The sequence below is a fragment of the Canis lupus genome, chromosome 34 (genome assembly GCF_048164855.1).
Source record: "Canis lupus baileyi chromosome 34, mCanLup2.hap1, whole genome shotgun sequence".
Taxonomy (NCBI): domain Eukaryota; kingdom Metazoa; phylum Chordata; class Mammalia; order Carnivora; family Canidae; genus Canis; species Canis lupus.
The window spans coordinates 136,740-155,511 of NC_132871.1; the positions used below are offsets into that span (position 1 = coordinate 136,740).

General features: G+C 44.3%; 1 protein-coding gene and 1 long non-coding RNA gene across 2 annotated transcripts in view; one reads left to right on the forward strand and one right to left on the reverse strand.

Moving 5' to 3' along the window:
• Positions 1–4,711: 4,711 nt before the first annotated feature.
• LOC140624178 (uncharacterized) lies at positions 4,712–11,459 on the reverse strand. The gene is made up of 3 exons (XR_012023696.1): positions 10,375–11,459; positions 9,600–10,278; positions 4,712–8,352 (listed from the first exon to the last, which is right to left on the reverse strand). It is a non-coding gene; the product is annotated as an uncharacterized lncRNA (long non-coding RNA).
• Positions 11,460–11,665: 206 nt separating this feature from the next.
• The window catches only part of COL5A2 (collagen type V alpha 2 chain), a 138,263-nt gene continuing 131,156 nt past the window's right edge, over positions 11,666–18,772 (forward strand). The window contains exon 1 of the mRNA XM_072811054.1: positions 11,666–11,865. Within this exon, the coding sequence (XP_072667155.1) occupies positions 11,769–11,865 (97 nt within the window). The 5' untranslated portion in view covers positions 11,666–11,768. The remainder of the gene's footprint in view (positions 11,866–18,772) is intronic.

The following is an 18,772-nucleotide window of genomic DNA, read 5'->3' on the forward strand; positions in this document are numbered from 1 at the left end:
TGCTGAGAAGCCTCTTTGGGGGGAGCTTAGAAGCTGAGATGAGGTGGCTACGTGAGAAACAGAATTCAAATCAATGTATGGTTACTGATTCATGCGCATTTTTTCTTGAGCTATGTCTTCTTTTGGAAGCAGAGATATGGGTGTGGTTCCACAAGAAACAAAACCATGCAGAATATTAGAAATGCTTTATTTATTTATTTATTTATTTATTTATTTATTTATTTATTTATTTATTTATTTATTTATTTTTTACTTTTACTACAAGAATAAAGATGTAGGCATGTTATTGATGTCTTTCTTCACCTGTCCAGTGACAGAGCATTCTGGAGAATACAGTCCTGTGGTATATTAGTTTAGTGAAATCATTAAAAAAACCCCATAGTACCTTGAAATAGAATAATTGACACAGATATTATCTTGAGATAATGACTAGACTATTAAGGATGAAAATATTGTTAAGGTTAGGATTTATTGCAGTTGGCTTTTAAATATTTCCTGTCTTCCCTTCCCATTTCCTTTGCTGTAAATACTTTATGCTTTTAAAATATATTTTACTTAGTAAGTTGTGAAGTAGTAATAAGCATTAATGAATCTATTATTTATGTGTATTTATTACTTGTGTATTAATAAGTATTTAAGTTTTACTTAAATATTTCATGCTTTGTACTATGGAGGGGGCTCAAAGTTGCACTGTTGAGATTTAACTCTGCTAGGCTACTGGCACTTGAATATTTTCCTCTCTGTCTTCCCTAACCATCCTTCAGCCAGTCTCTGTTGAGCGCTGTCTCTTCTTTGAAGCTCTGTGTAAATTCTTCCATATGTGTAATTCTTCCCTTTCCAGATTCCTTGTGACTCTCTGTCCTCTTACCTTACCCCATTTGCCTGTTGTTGTGTGCACTCCTATAGTAGAACTCATCCTGGGAGAGTGGGGATTACAGGTATCAGTGCTTGTGTCTCTTACACCAAACCAGGTGAGCCCTTGGAGGGCAATGAGTATGTCCTATATATATTTGCATCTTCAAAGTAATCTCTCAATAAGAGTGTATTATATCGAAATGCATGTAATTTTTGAAACCAGAACCCTCACTTAAGTAGGGAGATGGATATATTAGGATGTGCAAGGTACACTGGAAACAAGAGTGTGGTGGCTGATGCTCATGCCTCAGCAGCACAGTAACTTCTTAATTCTTTCTTGGAGATGATTTCCATATCTCAAATATTCGAAGTAATTTGGAGAGTTTTTAATAGATTCATTAAAAAGTGAGCAGAATTCAGAATTTATTTATTTATTTATTTATTTATTTATTTATTTATTTATTTATTTATTTAAAAGATTTATTTATTCATGATAGACACAGACTGAGAGAGAAAGGCAGAGACATAGGCAAGAGAGAAGCAGGCTCCTCTCAGGGAGTCTGATGTGGGACTCGATCCCGCATCCCGGGATCAGACCTGAACCAAAGGCAGGTGCCCAACTGCTGAGCCACCCAGGCGTCCCAGAATTCAGAATAAATTTAGTAAATTAAGTGCACTATGGCTCCACTACTGGAGCCAACTGACAGTCCTTGGAGATTGACTATATGATGCAAATTAATGAAGGATCTCTTTTTACAATTTAAATGTGTATAAATTTAATTGTAGTTAAGGTAACAGGGAGAGAAGTTGCTGAAGTTCTAAGTGTCTCTTGATTGTTCTTACTGGGTATTATATTTATGGAAAAAGAGATTTCAGATGTTTCGGGGACAATTCTCCAGATCCCTCTCATTCCAAAATCATGGAAGTGGAGATGATGCTGAAAGGGAAGACAAGGCACATTTATGAATCTCACTCATCCAATAATATCTTCTGATTGCAATTACTCCAGAGAAAACAAAAGTAAGCCTCTGTAAAACAAGAAAATGAAGTCCATGTGTTTTCCCAAATCTCAGGAGACAATATCACTAATATACTTCAAAGAAACATTAAAATAATATATTCTCCAACTAGTGAGTGAAACCTGTGTCGTATTTTCTGTGTATGAGGAATAATAACCCAATTTTTGTAGTAAATGATCACAGAGGGCTTTGATTTTCTCATCTTTAGGTGTCAAGGAGGACTCTAGATTTATGTGGGTGCAGTAACTTAAGATCATACTCAAAATCAAGTTTATGAATTACCCGTCACCAACTCTTTTTGTATGGGTGTGTATATTTTGTGTTTGGATATTTACATATTTTAACTAAATAGTAATAGTAATCAGGTCATTATGGTCTAAATATACAGAATGTTTCTGATTTCTAAACAGTATATTAAATGAGCCACTGGATCCTGGTGGTGTTTAGAACATTGGAAAGAGCCCAAATGCCCATCACCTAATAGATGGATAAAGAAGATGTGGTATATATTATATAAATATATATATGTGTGTGTGTATAAATATATAATATATATAATGGAATATTACTCAGCCATCAAAAAGAATGAAGTTTTGCCATTTTCAGTAATGTGGATGGAGCTAGAGTATATTATGCTAAGCAAAATAAGGCAGTCAGAGAAGACAAATACTTAACTATAGAGAACAACTGAAGGTTACTGGAGGGGAGGTGGGTGGGGGATGGGTTAAATGTGTGATGGGTGTTAAGAGGGGCACTGGTTGTGATGAGCACTGGATATTATATGTAAGTGATGAATTACTAAATTCTACTCCAGAAACTAACGTTATCCTATATGTTAACTAATTAAAATTTAATTAAAAACTTGAAACAGGAAAACAAAGAACATTGAAAAATCTGCTGCATAGTGACACATTTTAATAATTAAGACTTCAATTACTATAGTCAGAGCCTATCTGAACTCATAATAGTATATTTATACAAAATGAGCATCACGCCCTGGGCCGAAGGCCCACTGAGCCACCCAGGCACCCCTGCTAGCCTTTCTTAAGAGCCAGTTTATAAAAACTTCTTGCATATTCTCTGAAAGAGAATTCCACAGCTCTGAAAAACAACTAACTTTATTAAAGGAGCTGAAGGAATAGTTTGCCCCAACACCAGGAAAATTTAAAATACTAAACAAAATACTGATGAACTTGTGAAAAGTGGTAAAATATATCACATTAATTTCCTTGCCCTCTACTTCCGTCTCCATTCCAAGGACGCAGTTCCCCGACCTCTGGCTGCCACGTAAGAACTCAGAATCTGATGGGCTGAATCACTCCTTATTTTGTTGAAAAACAACCTACAACTCTTTGGCTTTTAATTTTTTTAAAGCAGTATATGGAGCATAACAAGCTCATTTGGTATAAATGGCCTTTGGTGTCATTGAGTGTCTGGACAATTTCTCCTTTGTAGCCTGTCCCTAGTCCTGCCATCTTAAAAGTTTCCCTGAGGGGAAGCCCTGACTCATGGACTCTCATTTTAGCTGCAGAGCATTGTCTATTCCAATACAAACAATCATCCATTTTAGGATTTATTAGGCTTAATAAATAAACAGTGGATTAATGGTTAAGAATGAGAATAAATTCAAACGTGTAAACATACGGATTTAAGAAAAGGAATGCACTGCTGATATATGCAACAGCATGGACGAAATCACAGAACCAGACAAAAAAGGCTACATACTCTTTAATTTCATTCATATAACATTTTGGAAAGGCAAGGCTACGGGATGGAAATCAGATCAATGGTGCCAGGGATGAGGATGAGAGAAGATGGACTCAAAATGGAGGAACTTTTGGGGACAAGAAAATATCCTCTGGATTGTGATGATGGTTACACGATTGTATGCATTTGTCAAAACTCAAAGAACCGTACACCTAAAAATGTGAATTTTGCTCTATTTAAAGCATGCTTTGGGGCACCTGTTGGCTCAGTCAGTAGAGCATGAGGCTTTTGATTTCAGGTTGTGAGTTCAAGCCCTACATTGGATGTAGAGATCACTTAAAAATTAAAAAAAATCTTTAAAAGAGAGAAAAAGGAAGGCATGTCTTAATAAACATAATATAAAAGAATAAAAAACATAATGTGGGAATTAGTGGAGCATACTGTGATAGATAATGAAACTTCCTTCTAATTACCTTAAGTTTTCATCTTTATGTAAATTGTAACAGTAAAATCTTATTTTTTCTTTTTTTTTTAAATCTTATTTTTTAAAGAGTTTTTATTGAAGTATTGCTGACATACAATGTTATATTAGTTTCAGGTGTGCAACACGTCGATTCAACAATTCTATATATTGCACAATGCTCACCATGGTAAGTGTAGTTAGTGTAAGTCACCATATACCATTACTGCAATATTATTATATTCCCCGTACTGTACTTTTCGTCACAGTGACTTATTTATTCTATAGCTGAAAATTTGTACCTCTGAATCTCCTTTATTTATTTCACCTATCCCCCAAATCTCCTCCTCTCTGGCAACTACTGGTTCTTTGTAGTTATGATTCTGTTTCTATTTTGTATGTTTATTCATTTTTTTTAAAGATTCCACATGTAAGTGAAATCATATGTTATTTATTTGTCTTTCTGTTATTTCACTTATCATAATACCCTAGGTCTATCCATGCTATCAAAAATGGCAAGATTTTATTTTTTATGGCTGAGTAATATTCCATTGTGTATATATATATATATATATATATATATATATATATATAAACAGTTAAATTTTTAAGCTGTTGATAAATTATGCTTTTTATTTTTTGAAAGATTTTATTTATTTATTCATGAGAGACACAGAGAGAGAGGGAGACAGGCAGAGACACAGACAGAGGGAGAATCAGGCTCCCTGCTGGGATCCCAATGGGGGACTTGATCCCGGGTCTCCAGGATTATGCCCCGGGCTGAAGGCAGGCGCTAAACCGCTGAGCCACCCAGACGTCCCAAATTATGCTTTTTAAAAGAAGCACTAATGCTGTTACTTGTTTTTATTTAACCAGAACATATATAATAATATTACCTGTATGCCAGACATTGTCTGTTTTACAAATATCAACCTATTTAATCCTCAAGATGACCTATTTAATCCTCAAGATGTTATTATTCTCATTATGCAAACAAGGAAACTAAGATGCAGAAAGACATGCAAGTTTTTCATAGTCACCCAGCTGGAAAGTGGTGGACTGGGATTTGGATTCTGTGAGTCTAGCTTCAGAGTCTATGCTCATAACCACTATAATTCTGCAGACTTTATTATTACTATTATTATTATCTTAGCTTTTTTCTTTTTTTTATCTTCGCTTTTTTCCAGCTTTATGGAAGTATAATTGATAAATATGTATACGTAAGGTGTAGCAAGTGATGATTTGATGTATATATATGTATATACATATATATATAGTGAGATGACTGTGATCAAGTTAATTAACAAAACCCTTATCTTACGTAATTACCTTTTTGTGTGTGTGGTAAGAACATTTACGACCTATGCTTTCAGCAAATTTCAAGTGTGCAGTGGTCACCGAGCTGTACATCAGAATTCCAATCTGTAGACTTTTTTGATACTGCTTATCTAGTTAGTAAAATTTGAATTATAGTTTAATCATCATGAGGTACAATGGGTAGAGTGCTAGGACTTGGAAGCCTATGCTTGAGACTGTTGTTGGCACTGTGTAGCTTCTGAAAGGTCACTAATCTTTCTGAATCCCAGAGTAAAGTGGAGATAATCATCCTGACCATGTATGTATTCAAACAGTATGTAGAGGAGAGGGTGCTACACACTCCAGTATTATTTACCAGATCACTTATGACTTTGCCTCATAAGACTTTTCATAACTTCTAAATATAACTGTTGATTGCCTCAGGAGATAAGGCAGTTTTTTTGGGATGTAAAATCACAAACTTTTCTCAAAATATGACTTATTCTGAAACATGTTTAGATTAAAATGAAAGTTTATAACTTAAGAAGTTAAGTTTCTTTTTTTTTCTTTTAAAGATTTATTTATTTATTTATTCATGACAGACACAGAGAGAGGCAGAGACAGAGGCAGAGGGAGAAGCAGGCTCCCTGCGGGGAGCCTGACATGGGACCGGATCCTGGGACCCTGGGGTCACGCCCTGGGCCAAAGGCAGCGCTAACCACTGAGCAACCCGGGCTGCCCAGAAGTTAACAGTTTCTATTACAAAAAGATATTTCTAATTATGCCAAGATGTAGATATATTTTTAGTACAAATACTCAGCTAGAGGTAACCTATATTTACAAAGTTTGGATATAAATAGGACTTGTAATTAAATTCATTGGTTCATATAATTGCTTACTTGAAAAAACACCATGCTAACTACATCCCAAAGGATTCTCCCCCATTGTCATTTGTTAAAGAAAAAAATCAGTGATGGAGTTTAGGGAAATAGACATCCTATAATTTCTTTGAACGTCAACTCCTTGTGAGTTGTAAGGCTGGATCTGGTCATTTCTTGCTGTATGTACGACTTGACACAAGTCACGCAGCTGCCATGAGCCTCAATTTCCTTTTTTCGTTTGTAAAACAAGGAAAATAATAGCGCTTATCCCACAGTATTGATTTAAGTTAATTAACACACGTGCAATGCTTACACAGTATTTGACAAAGCGTAAGGGCTTAATACGTTTGGCCGTCACCACTGCTCTTGTGGTCACTGTCCCAGTGACCCTGCCGCAGGAGAGCCTAGCCCTAACTCTGGCCTCTCCCGCTCCGGGTCTGGGCTCAGGTGCTCCACGGCGGGTGGGCGCAGAGCGGCCCGAACCGGCGAGGCTCGTCCTCCTCTGACCCGGGTCCTCTTGCAGGCTGAGGTGCTTCTCTCGCCAGGGTCATCATCTTCCTAGTCCTCTGGGTTGGCAGCTGCGAATCCTTTGGACTTTGCTCCCTGCGACTTGTGTCACGGGCTTCAGTCGTCGAGTCCTACTGATTCTTGAGCGAATGGCAGGTGTTCAACAGGTAACTATCGGGCAAATAGAAGCAAGGTCTGTGTCTCAGGGATCTCGCCGTCGGGGTCAGGGCATGTGGCCATGACGTGATGCTGCTCAGGTGTGCGCAGACCACGCTGGACGGTTCTGCGAGAGACAGCGGGCCTGTGTGCAGACGTGGGGGTCAGACGTGGGCTTTGCTGGCCCCTCATCCCCTCAGGTGGCACAGCCGTCTGCCTTGGTTCTCCCCGTTAGCTAACTTCTCAGTGATTTCATTTCCAGAATCCACCCGAACCCCTTTGCTTCTTTCCATTTCCCTGCACGTCCCTGTCCGAGCCGTCGTGTCTCACTGGAGCCCGAGTGCTCCCTGACTTGCGCCCTCACGTGCGTCTTGCCTTGGTAGAAGACATTGCTCTAAGCCGTCCAGATTTCTAAAATATCAAAACATTAGGGTACATCACTCTTCTGTTTAAAAATTCTTTATCTGGTTCTCACTGCATTTAGAAAAAGTAGCCTCAACTCCTGTCCAGGACGCGCAGGGCCTCAGGGCTGGAGCCTGGCGAGGCGGCCTTCTCCCTGCCCCTGCCCGGTCACAGCCTGGCCCGTGGGGGTCAGAAGGCGGTGGCCCTCGGGACGTGCCCACGCTTCGTGTCCGCTTTGTCTGCCTTGGTGTTTTCTGGTTGTTCTTTGAGATGCCCACGTGGTCATCTTCGGAGTCTGTGACTGTGTTACCTTTCATGTCAAAAAGCATTTTGCAGGTGTGATCAATGATCCCAGGACGTGAGAGGTTGCCCTGGACTGCACAGGTGGAAGCAGGACTGTCACACGTGTCCTTAAAAGCAGAGAACCTTTCCTGCCAGTGGTCAGAGGGAGGACGTGGCTGTGGAAACAGCTGGCCTTGCCCGTGGACACGGAGGCCGTGGGAATGGGAGGGGGCCCTGGAGGTCCGCAGAGGCGAGGAGAGGTCCCCCTGGAGCCTATGAGGGACGCAAGCCTGTTGGCACCCTGACTTAGCCGCGAGGCCCAGGCTCGGGACTCCCAGGACCTGGGACCGCACATCGCATTGTGTCAAAGGACCACGTGTCCGTAACTGGTACAGCGGCCGGCCAGAGGAAGGTCGCGTGTCGCCCAGGCCCCTTGGACTTGCTGTCCCCGCTGGGCGCGCTGCTTCCCCCGTTCTCTAGGGCAGGTACCTCCACACTTCTGGTCTCAGAGTCGCTGTTACCGCTTTCAAGGGGCCCGCCCTGCAGGCCCTGATCTGCAGCGTCCCCGCCTCCCACTCCTGAGCAACTCTGACGACACTCCTTGTTTCCTGCACGGCGCATCAGGGGCTCGGATTATCAGTTTGCACATTTGCTCACTAGTTTATTGCCGTTTTCCCACTCAGGGTTCTAAGCTTCCACAGCATCGGGGACCTTGTTTATGTTGTTCACAAACATATCCTTAGTTCCTGGAGTAGAACCTGGCAAATAACAGGTATTCGACAAATAGCTGTTGAATAAAGGAATGGATTAGACCTGGGAAATGGTTTTTTCAGGAAAGGCCAGAGCCTGAGCAAACATCCGAGGTGTGAGACTGCCTGCGTGCCTGGGAAAAATCTAGATTTCCAATGGCTGAAGCCAAAAGAGGAAAGGAGACGGCACCCGGGAAGTAGGTGTTTCCTCTTCGCTCATCCTCCTCCCTCCCCTCCCCCCCCCCCCCCCCCCCCCCCCCCCCGCCGCTCCCTACCTTTCTCTTCGTTTAAACTATCCTAGAACTATAGCTTGTAAGTACTTGGGAGGTAACTTGGTTTTTTTTTAAGAAAGGAGAAGTAATCGAGTGAAGGAACACACGACAAAACCCACACGGCCTGGGGCCTGGCCGGCAGTTGGATGCGGGTGGGGGGGCCTTGCTGGGCTCCTGAGCTGGGGACTAGAGCGGCGTCCAGGGAAGATGTTCAATGCGGACACTTAGACACACGAGTTGACAGGTGTGCAGCTCGGGGGGAGCCGTGCCCGGATATCGTCAGCGTGTGACCCGCAGTGAGGTCGGGGATCTGACAGGGGACACGGCCCAGGAGGGGGGCAGGGGGCAAGGTGCACCAGGACAGCGCTGGGAGCGCCACAACCCTCTAGAAGGAATTACAAAAGAAGTTTGACCAGAAGAGCAGAGAACATAAGAGGAGCATGTGGGACCAGGGAGTGTTGGGAGGAGGGAGTTTCAGGAAGAAGGGGGTCAAGTACTATGGGGAGGGAAGAGGAAGGGTTCACCCGCAGGGGAGGCTTGGTGTCTCCTGCAGGGCAGGCCGTGACATTCTCCCGAGGACAGTGACACACGACGGGGGGACGAGGAGGTAGAGGGAAAAAGGAGATGACGAAGGGGACTCACGAAGGGAAATCTTTGTGGGGTTGTTTTTTTTTTTTTTTTTTTTGAGGATAGAGAGGGGGACACAGAGTGAAGTCCTGAAGGAGATGTGAAGGGACGGAATAGAGACAGACGGGAGGACCAACCCTAAAGGGGCTGAGACAGCTTTCTCTGGAGACCGGAAATATTGGTGTCCTGCAGGTCCAAGAGCTCGGAAGAACTGAGAATACTCACTTAGGACATGAAAGTCTCTGAAATAGGACCCTAGATCTGCCACTTAGGAGCTGAGCAAACTTGAGGAGGTGAACTTCTTTGAATCATAAATCCTTATATATGACTTAAGAAAAATAATAACTTTCAAGGAGGCCGTGAAAGTCGAGTTGGTAAAGACTTACCCAGGAGGTGCGTAGTGTTATGTCTACACGCGGGAGGGCTTCGCGAGGTTGTGACAGGTTGCTGGGCTCCCCGCTTAAACACCGGGGCTTAGGACCAGTTCTTCAAGGACCAAGAAACGGTCGCGTCCTCTACCCTGAATGTAACCACAGCCGCGAAAGCCACGCACCTGGTCAACACCTGTGTACATTTTACTCTTTTCCAAGCTGCAGTGTAGGATCCCAAAGCCGATCATAGAGGAAAAGCCCAAGTCACAAAGCTCGAAAAGACGAGCTAATTTATCACAGCTGTCCTGAAAGTATGTTCTCTGTCCCTATCATGCCAGATGCTTTTGGTTTGACAGGAAGCAGAGGCTGAAACTGGAGGGACCTGTGGGAGGTCAGGTCGTGTTTTTAATCTTTGCTATAAAAGTGAAAAATTGAACTGAGAGACACAGGGGTAGAGCTGCTTGGAAAGGTGACCGCCTGTGGAATGTCTCTCCAGAGATTGTAGCTCCAAGCTGAGATGCAGAGGGTTTTGGGTTTCTTGTATTAAAAGGATGGCGCATCGCTCACCTGACCGTGCCGTAAGCCCCCCTTCCTCTGCATGTCTCCTGCGCTGACTGCGCCCCACAGCTACGTGCTCGGGCTTCCAGTTCTGTGTCTCCCGCAAGCCTGTTTCTTGAGCATCTCCATGTGTTCCCTAAAGGCAGTGGCATGGCTTCCACCTACTCTGTGTCACTGTCGCCCTCAGGGCTCAGCACAGTGTCAGTGTCAGCTACGAGGAACAGTGACTCACCTGAATTGCGCGGAATGGGCCATTTTGGTTCTAGGTGGACTCAGCGTCGCAAATGTATTCGGTTCGTAGGACGCTGTGAGGTCATTAAGATCTTGGCAGTTGTGAGGACCGGCCCCAGATGACGAATGCTGCTCTTAAAAGGCAGGTGTAACCGGGACTACCACAGAATCTGAAAAACTGGTGTAGGAGTCACAGCAGCACCATCTCCTCCTATGTGGCTCTTTGCGATCTGGGACGTAGTTAATACTGTGTCACTCATGTTAGTGTCGCGAAACTGTGTACACTGGTCGGGCCAAAGCCCTTTCCTCGCAGGAGAAAGCTGGGGGCACGGGGATAATGGGCTCGGTGTTTCTGCAGTTGGTCAGCCCGAGCTGCGGTGGGAAGCAGACTTTGCACACCAAGTGCGGTGTGCCCCCCTCCCTGAACCCGAACATAGCAGCCTGGCTCCCGAGCTGGTGAAACTTTCTGGGACAAGAGGGCCCTGCAGATGTGCCCCCCTCAACCACAGATGTGGAGAAGGGCAGAGGTCAGCGGGGTGTAAAGCACGATGCGCCACAAACCGATTTGGCTGCAAGTTTCTTCACCGGACGTTACCTGGGCACAGGTTTACTAGTCCCCTTCCAGAATCTGGGGGAGAAAAGCCCCAAACGAGAATCCGGCACGGGGAGGCAAGACTGTGTCCTCTTCAGTCAAAAGAGAGGGTTAAGATGTGATCCTTTGCCATGCAAGCTGAACAGGAGCCGTGGATTATCCAGACACCAAACAGCTGGGCTAAGAGGCTGTATTTCCTCCCTAAGGTCTTTTTCAGCTTATAGGGGAAAAGTGAGAAGTGAGGGGGTGTGTGTCGGGGGAAGGGCTGGGGAGGATGGGCCCTTTCTCCAAACAGTTTTTCTCTAAAAAAAAAAAAAAAGAAAGAAGGAAGGCGAGAAAAGGGAAAGGAAGCGAAATGAGCGTCCGCCGCCGCGTCGCCGCGGTCGGGTCCCCCTCGGGTCTACCCGGTAACCGAGCGCGGCCCCGCTCGCAGGCGCGGGCTCTGATTCGGTCGCTCGCCATCAATCAGACGCGCTGGGCGCGCACTGGGCGGCGGGAGGCGGCGGGAGGCGGCGGGAGGCGGCGGGGGGCGGCGGGGGGCGGCGGGCCGCGCGGGGCCGTCCTCCTCCTTAAAGCCGCGCGGCCGGGGCCGCCCCGCTCAGACGGGCCGGGGCCGGGGCCGGGGCCGGGGCGGAGGCGGGGCTGGAGGCTGGAGGCTGGAGGCTGGAGGCCGGGGCTGAGGCCGGAGCTGGAGGCCGGGGCCGCAGCAGGAGCCGGAGCCGGAGCCGGAGCCCGAGCCCGAGCCCGAGCCGCAGCCCGAGCCGCAGCCCGAGCCCGAGCGGCCCCGTCGGGGCGCAGGCGGGATGGCAGCAGCCTGCGTGCGGGCGAGCCCGCTGCTCCTCGTCGCCGTCCTCGTCGGCCGCTGCGTGGCGGTGACAGCGCAGGACGACGGCGACGACGGTGAGTCTGCCGGGCGCGCGGCTCGCGGCGGCGGCGGCCCCGGGGGCGGTGACAGGTGTGCCCGGGGCCGGCGGGGCCCAGCGCGGGGCGCCCCTGCGGAGTCGGGGCGGGCCCGCCTGGACGCGGACGCCGCGCGGTGTGGACGAGGCTCGAGGAGCGCCCGCCGCGGGCAGCCGGGGCTGGGGCCGGGGCCGGAGCGCTGGAGGCTGGGGCGGGGGTCGGGCTGGAGGCCGGGGGTCGGGGCGCCGGGGCTGGAGGCTGGGGTCGGGGGTGGAGGGCGGGGTCCGCCCCGCGGCTGGAGGCTGTGGTTGGAGGTTGGGACCGGGGACCGGGGACCGGGGACCGGGGATCGGGGCTGGAGGCTGGAGGCTGGAGGCCGGGAGTCGGGACCGGAGCTGGAGGCCGGGGCGGAGGCCGGGGCGCGGGGACGGCGGCCGGGTGGAGCCCCGCGCCCCACTCCTGCTGCGGCTCCCGAGCCTTTGTTTAGAGAACCCGCCGCCGCCGCTCCGACAGCGGATCCCCTTTGTGTCGGGCCCCTCGTCCTCCTCCCTCTGCGGGCTTCACCGCCTCCTCATTGTCGTTGGGGATCTCGGAGCACTTGGCCTCCGCAGAGGCGGCCTCGCTGCCTTCCCGGGCGGAGGCGGAGAAGCGGCCCCTGAAGCCGCGGGCCGCCCGCCCCGCCCCCGACGCGACCCCGACGCGACCTCAACCCCGACCCCACCTGCGACCCCGTCCCCGCCGCGACCCCGACCCGACCCCACCCGCGACCCCGACTCGACCCCACCCGCGACCCCGACCCCACCCCGACCCCAGGCGGACCGCGGCCAACCCGGCGCCTCCCCCGCGGCGTCTACGGGAGTTTGCGGGGGCCTTCTCCTTGGGGCGCGAGGGGGAGGTCACCTTTTCTTTTTTTCCTATGCAATTTGCGCATGTCAGGGTTGGGTGGTACTGCTGGGCTGCTGTAGAATATAAGAAAATATTTAATTTGGTTCCACTGATTATTAAATCCTTATTCTCCAGACGTGTTCTTTTTCAGAATAGGCCATTATAGATTTTCGTGACTATTTAACATCAAACTCAACCTTTTAAAACTTAGCCCATTGGAACTTTTCGTATCTACTGCGGTGTGTGTATATATACCTACGTGTATAGATACACAAATATATGCCGATACATGCAGATGTGTATGCACATGTCTTTTAACCTACCTCTCTGTATTTTTGCTCTGAAGATGTTCATAAAAATCATCTAGAGGCCAAAAGTTCTAAAAATCATTTAAAGAGTGAAAATAAGAATGTGAGATACCCAACAATCTGTCCGGAGTCCCATAGAGGGGGCACTTTCTAAAATCTTGGAGCTTTTTATATTGCTTTTTATGTTTTAAAAACAGACCGTTTAGAAAAGGTAAAAGTCTCGAATTTCTTTGTAATCGTGTGAAAAACGTGCATGGCTTGGAAGGGTGGGGAAAATAACTGGGAAGTAGAAGTCAGAAAAGGGGAGAGAAAAAACAAAAATTACAATAGAAATAGCAAATCTAATTAGGAGAGTTCTCTCCCCTCCCCACCAAAACAACTTTTAATTTAAAAATTCACACAACTTTCCTTGTTAATATAAAATAAATAACTTACTTTTATAAAGTGTGGAAATGATTGAACATGTGAATAAGCGAAAGGAGCGTTGCATAAGGTTAATGGAATAGGCTATATATGCTCAAAGATTTCCCTAAATAGTTGTAATTACTCTGTAGGTGTTTCTGAAAAATAAGGAGAGGTAAATTTTTCTTACTATGAATTTACATAAAAGTTAGAAATTTGTAATTTGGTGCAAAACAGTCTCCATCTCCTACCAACCCTTCTTCCCCCAATATAACCAAACAGCACAGTGGCCAGAATCTCAAACATCAGATTTTACAGAAAAAGTGTAATTCCTTGCATTCACATTGCAAAAAATAAATTCCTCTGTTTTATTACTCACCCTAGGAGAGTATATGTGTTAAAAATTTCAAGAGCAAAAGAAAGTAGTATGATCCTATGTAAAGGTGTCTAGAAGAGAATTCCAGAATCCAGTATACTCAGAGTTTCGTGACTTGTATTGTACTTACTTAAGGTGCATATTTTGGTTTCAGTTATATTGAATGGATACTTGGCAATATTTTGTTTCCCCTGTTCAGGCTTGACACCAGGTTAATAAAAGTGTCAGTTTTGAAACTCCATGTGATTTTAAGTTTGGGGAAGAGTAAGTTCAGGTAAATGCTTTAAAGAAATATCTAAAGTACACATACAAAACAAGTATGTTTTTCAGCTTTTCGCTGTAACTAAATCATGTAATCTGTTATTGACTTTGTATACAAATATGTCCTCTTTAAAATGTGGAGATGTGTTATCACATGTAAGTAGATGTTTACAAACTTTAATATTTTTTCTTTTCAATACTTCAAGGTATATTTTTCATCTATTTGACTCTGGTTATTTTACCAGAAATGTAAACATAGGCATAGTGGCTACCTGATAGAAATTTTTAGGAATGATGTGATGAAAGTAAGGAAATAAAGTTTTAGGCATTTTAGGCCCAAAACTTTACTACTTGTCAATAAGTTTTAAGAAGTGAAATGATTTTTTTAATTCCTAAAAACTGAAAAACTAAATTATTAACTGAAAGGAGGTTGAACTAACTTTAGTTGAAACTATTAAGTAACAAGAATCAGAGTTAAGATGACAAAATCAGCTTTTCATGAGTTTTGGAGTATGTGTGTTTGTGATGGTGGTGGTGGGATGCTTTGAAAGTTTCCTTTTTTTTTTAAAATTTTTTTTACTGTAGGAGAAGATACTATAGTGCACTTATAGTAATTTTGACATTCCTAAACAAAGTTCTAGCTCCTAGTGAGTTATACACATTCTTGCTTATTGGAAATGCACAGACTTAGAAAATCATCTTTGGTATGAATCACTGATTTCAACAACAGAGAGAGAATGGAGAGAAGGAAAGGTGCAGAAATGTACCATTTTGTTTCCAGAGACCAGGCAGGTAACCTAAACAAGTGAAGCAAGTGAGTGTTTACATCAACAGGGATGATGGGCCTGTGGAGATCTGAAGATGCATGCCCACTTTAAGGCATTCAAAACTAATGTTTTCAAAAAGCATTGCATAAGCCAAATGCAATATATCTGACTGCCAAGTTTGGCTCATGGACCATAAATTTGCAACCCTCTTGTTGCAGCCCTACCCTGATATCCTGGACCCAAGCCAACTTCTGATGATTAAGAGATGAGGGGCTCACAGTACTTTTTATATCATGGTCCCTTGCACTTTATTATGCTATATCTGCCACTTATCTGATTGTTAAAATACAAAGTTGAAGACACAAGTGCTTATTGCTCGGTATTACATGGATCAGATCATTTTAAAGGAAGTAGAGAATATGAATACATAGCTTAAGGTACTTGGTCATTCATAAATCATTTAAAACTCATTACTATTAAAATAGATACTTTGGATCATGTAGGATATGCACTTTTCTTTTATACTGAATGTTTTAATTTGGGTTCAGCTACATCTAGCAGAATGCAGTAGTAAGCCAAAAAAAATTGGACTTCTTTTTCCCTTCTCTTTTTAAAAGAAGCTTTCAGGTAGTGAAAGGCTGGTATATTAGCTCTACAATGCTGTCAACGACTCCACCCCTTTCTAGTTCTCTAGTCTCCTATCCCTAGAGTATAACCCTTGATGTGATGGTCCTAGATGGCTTTTGGAGTTCCAGCCATTACATTTACTTTCTAGGCATCTGGATAGATGATGAGAGACAAAGGCTGTGAGTCTCCTTTTCTCACGGAGACTGTCAGGTCTCCATGCCATTTCACCTTGCTTCTGACGGCTGGAATTGATCATCTTGTTACAGGAAGCCACAAGGGAAGCTAGGAATTGTAGTCTTTCACCTAGGTAGCACTCATCATGTACTCTGCTGGGTAGAGTTACCTTCTGAAGGTTATAAACGAAAGAACAGCTGTTAGGAGGCGACTGTAGTCCCAACCACAATGAGGATCAGCCACTTTCAGTTGAACAGACCTGCTTTCAATGGGCAGGGTATAGTTGTGATCACTTCTGAGTAGGTCGTGGAGCTCAGAACATGGGATGGAACTTAAATGAGGCTGCAATTCCTTGCTTCCTAATTCTTTTCAGATAAATTTACAAGTGCCTGTAACTTTTATCCAAACCAAAATGAAGCTTTACTTTGAAGAGTGTCTCTATCTATATAAAGACATAGATATACATAATTTTTTAAAAGATTTATTTTTTAATAGGGGGAGGGGCAGAGGGACAGGGAGAGAGAGCTGCAGAGCCTCATGGGGCTCAATCTCAGGACCCTGAGAACATGACCTGAGCCGAAAACAAGAGTCAGCCATGCTCAACAGACTGCACCCCCCAGTGCCCCGATACAGATGATTTTTTTATATTGGCAAATATATACGGCAAAACATATGTTTTGACCATGACTCGTTTAGTTCATGCATAAACCACGCACAGATCCATGTTGAGCTGGCCATATAATCATCTGAAGAGCTTGTTACCAATATTGATTCTAGGCACCTCTCCCTTGCAAATACCCTGATTTAGTAGGTTTGGATGGGATTTGCAAGCTCTGCAGGTGTTGGTTAACCACTGCATTACATCTCTGCCTAACATTCCTTTGATCTTGATGTAGCCCAGTTGGCTTCTTGTTCCAAGACTGCACAACTGTGACTTGATAATAACTTGCTATTCCAGTTATTCCTTTTAGTTGCAAGGCTGCCTAATTAAGGTTTGTAGATAAACCATTGCAAATTCCCCATCATTTCGGGGAAAAATAACTCAAGCCCAAATCCTTTTTCATGGTGGCTGAGGTAAATCATTCAACTATACCATGGGCTCATGTTATCAAAATTTCCAAGTGAATATATAGGTTTCATTTTCCTTTCACTTCCTGTTCTTCACACTTTTAGCACTGTTACCACAGGCGTGCATTGCGATTCATTGTGTTGATCGTTGTAGAAATGCACATAACGCTGATGTGAGGTAAAAACAGTAAGAGAAAGCTTTGCTTTTGAGGAGATTGGAAACATGTTAATCTATGACCACAGAAAGAAATCTTTTCTAATTCAAACAAGGTGCTCCTACTTGAAAGACAATCATACATCATCACTTTGCCTTTGATCATATTTATAAAATGTGCCAGTTTTTGACTTACCATTTTTGCTCTGAAATCACAACATTGACAAATTTAGATATGCATATGAGAAATGTAATGGTAGGGAGAAGACTAAAATTACTACTTATTGATTTATTATATAAATTTGGGCATGTTGTACAACTTTATGTAAAAATGGAGTTAGGAGGATGTTGACAATTCAGTTTTTCTCTTAGTTTCTCTCCATGTAAATTTCACGTGTATTTCATCTAAATTTCCTGTAAGACTGTTGAGCCCTTCTAGTCAGTGTTTTTAAAAGTATCTCTTGGCATTTGCTGGAGGGGGCAGGCTATCCTATGGAAAATTTTGCCTTAAAATTGTGGCCCCATTGGCAACCTTAATGTTTTTATTATATTTTATTGATGTGTTCAAAACTAAGCCCTTCAGAAGGAATCAAAGTGTTTCCATCTTACATTGAATATACTGAGGAACAGTGTATAAGAAAAATCACAGTAGTGTAAGATTCTTCTTAATCTGCATGCATTCTACAGAGAAGGTAGTAATGTTGACAATATTAATGAATTAATATTAATAAATTAATGGAAACTTGTCCCTGTATCTCTCTGGTATAATGTTTAAACTCGAAAATGATTACTTTTTTTTTTTTTTTTTTAAGTTTCTCCTGGGGAGGAGAAAAGACAGTCTCACAGTTCTTTTTCTCTAATTTTTTTCTCTTTTGGGTGTCTGCTCAATCAGAATTATAAATTTGGTTTCAAGAGACAACGAATACATTCTCAGTGGCAGTGTTACTTGCCGCATATGCGTCACCACCTGACATAGTCAGGAGAGTAACCCAGTCCAGCAGTCGCTAGGAAAACACCCGGGTTCTGGTCCGTCTCCGCCATGAGCAGTTTTGCCACCTGCAAAGAGGGCTTTAGCCTCACCAGACCTTTGGGTCCTTATCTAAAGTTGGGAAAATGTACACACCCCTGCAATCTGATGGGACTCTTAGCAGATCATTTGGGAACCTTACCTGAAGGTAATTTTAGGAGACTTAAATGAGACCCAGAAAGTGATACTACAATCTGATCTCAGTCATCATAGGTACAAACCTTAGCAGTGTTATTTTTGACTTTTACTTAATCTTTGAATTTATTTTGAAAAAACTTTTGGATTTGCTCTCCTTCCATATTTTTGTGTGTTTCCCATTTCCTGGGGAAACCTGCTCCATCATGCTCTCTTTTCTGTGACTACAACCACCTCCTTTCTCTGGGATCTTTCCTCTTGTTCTGTAAACCAGCTCAACTCTCTCCAGGGCCTGCGGCTGTCTCACACCCTTAGTTCTTAGCCCAGCTGCTCTAAAGGCCTACTCTAGTTTTCTGTCTCTGCCACCATGCCGCACTCATCCTGATGAACTCTGACTCTTGCCCCATTCCAGTGATGCTGGTCCAGTGAGAGGAGGCCTGAAATGTTGGATGTCTCAGTGGGTCCCTTGTATCTGTCTTATCAGGCCTGTCTCCTTAATTCGATACAACTAACCACTCCAGCTCTCTCTGAAAGTTCTCCCTCTGGCTCCCAGCCTCTTCCTCTCAGTTTCATGGGCAACTTCTTAAAATTTTTTTCCCCACAGGATTTAGTTCAGTGGCCCTCCCTGTCTATTCTCCTAGATTGTCCCAGAATCGCTCACCCTCAGGGTTTTGCTTAACAGCAAACTGCTGATAATTCTCAAATCTTTCTCTGCTATCCTGA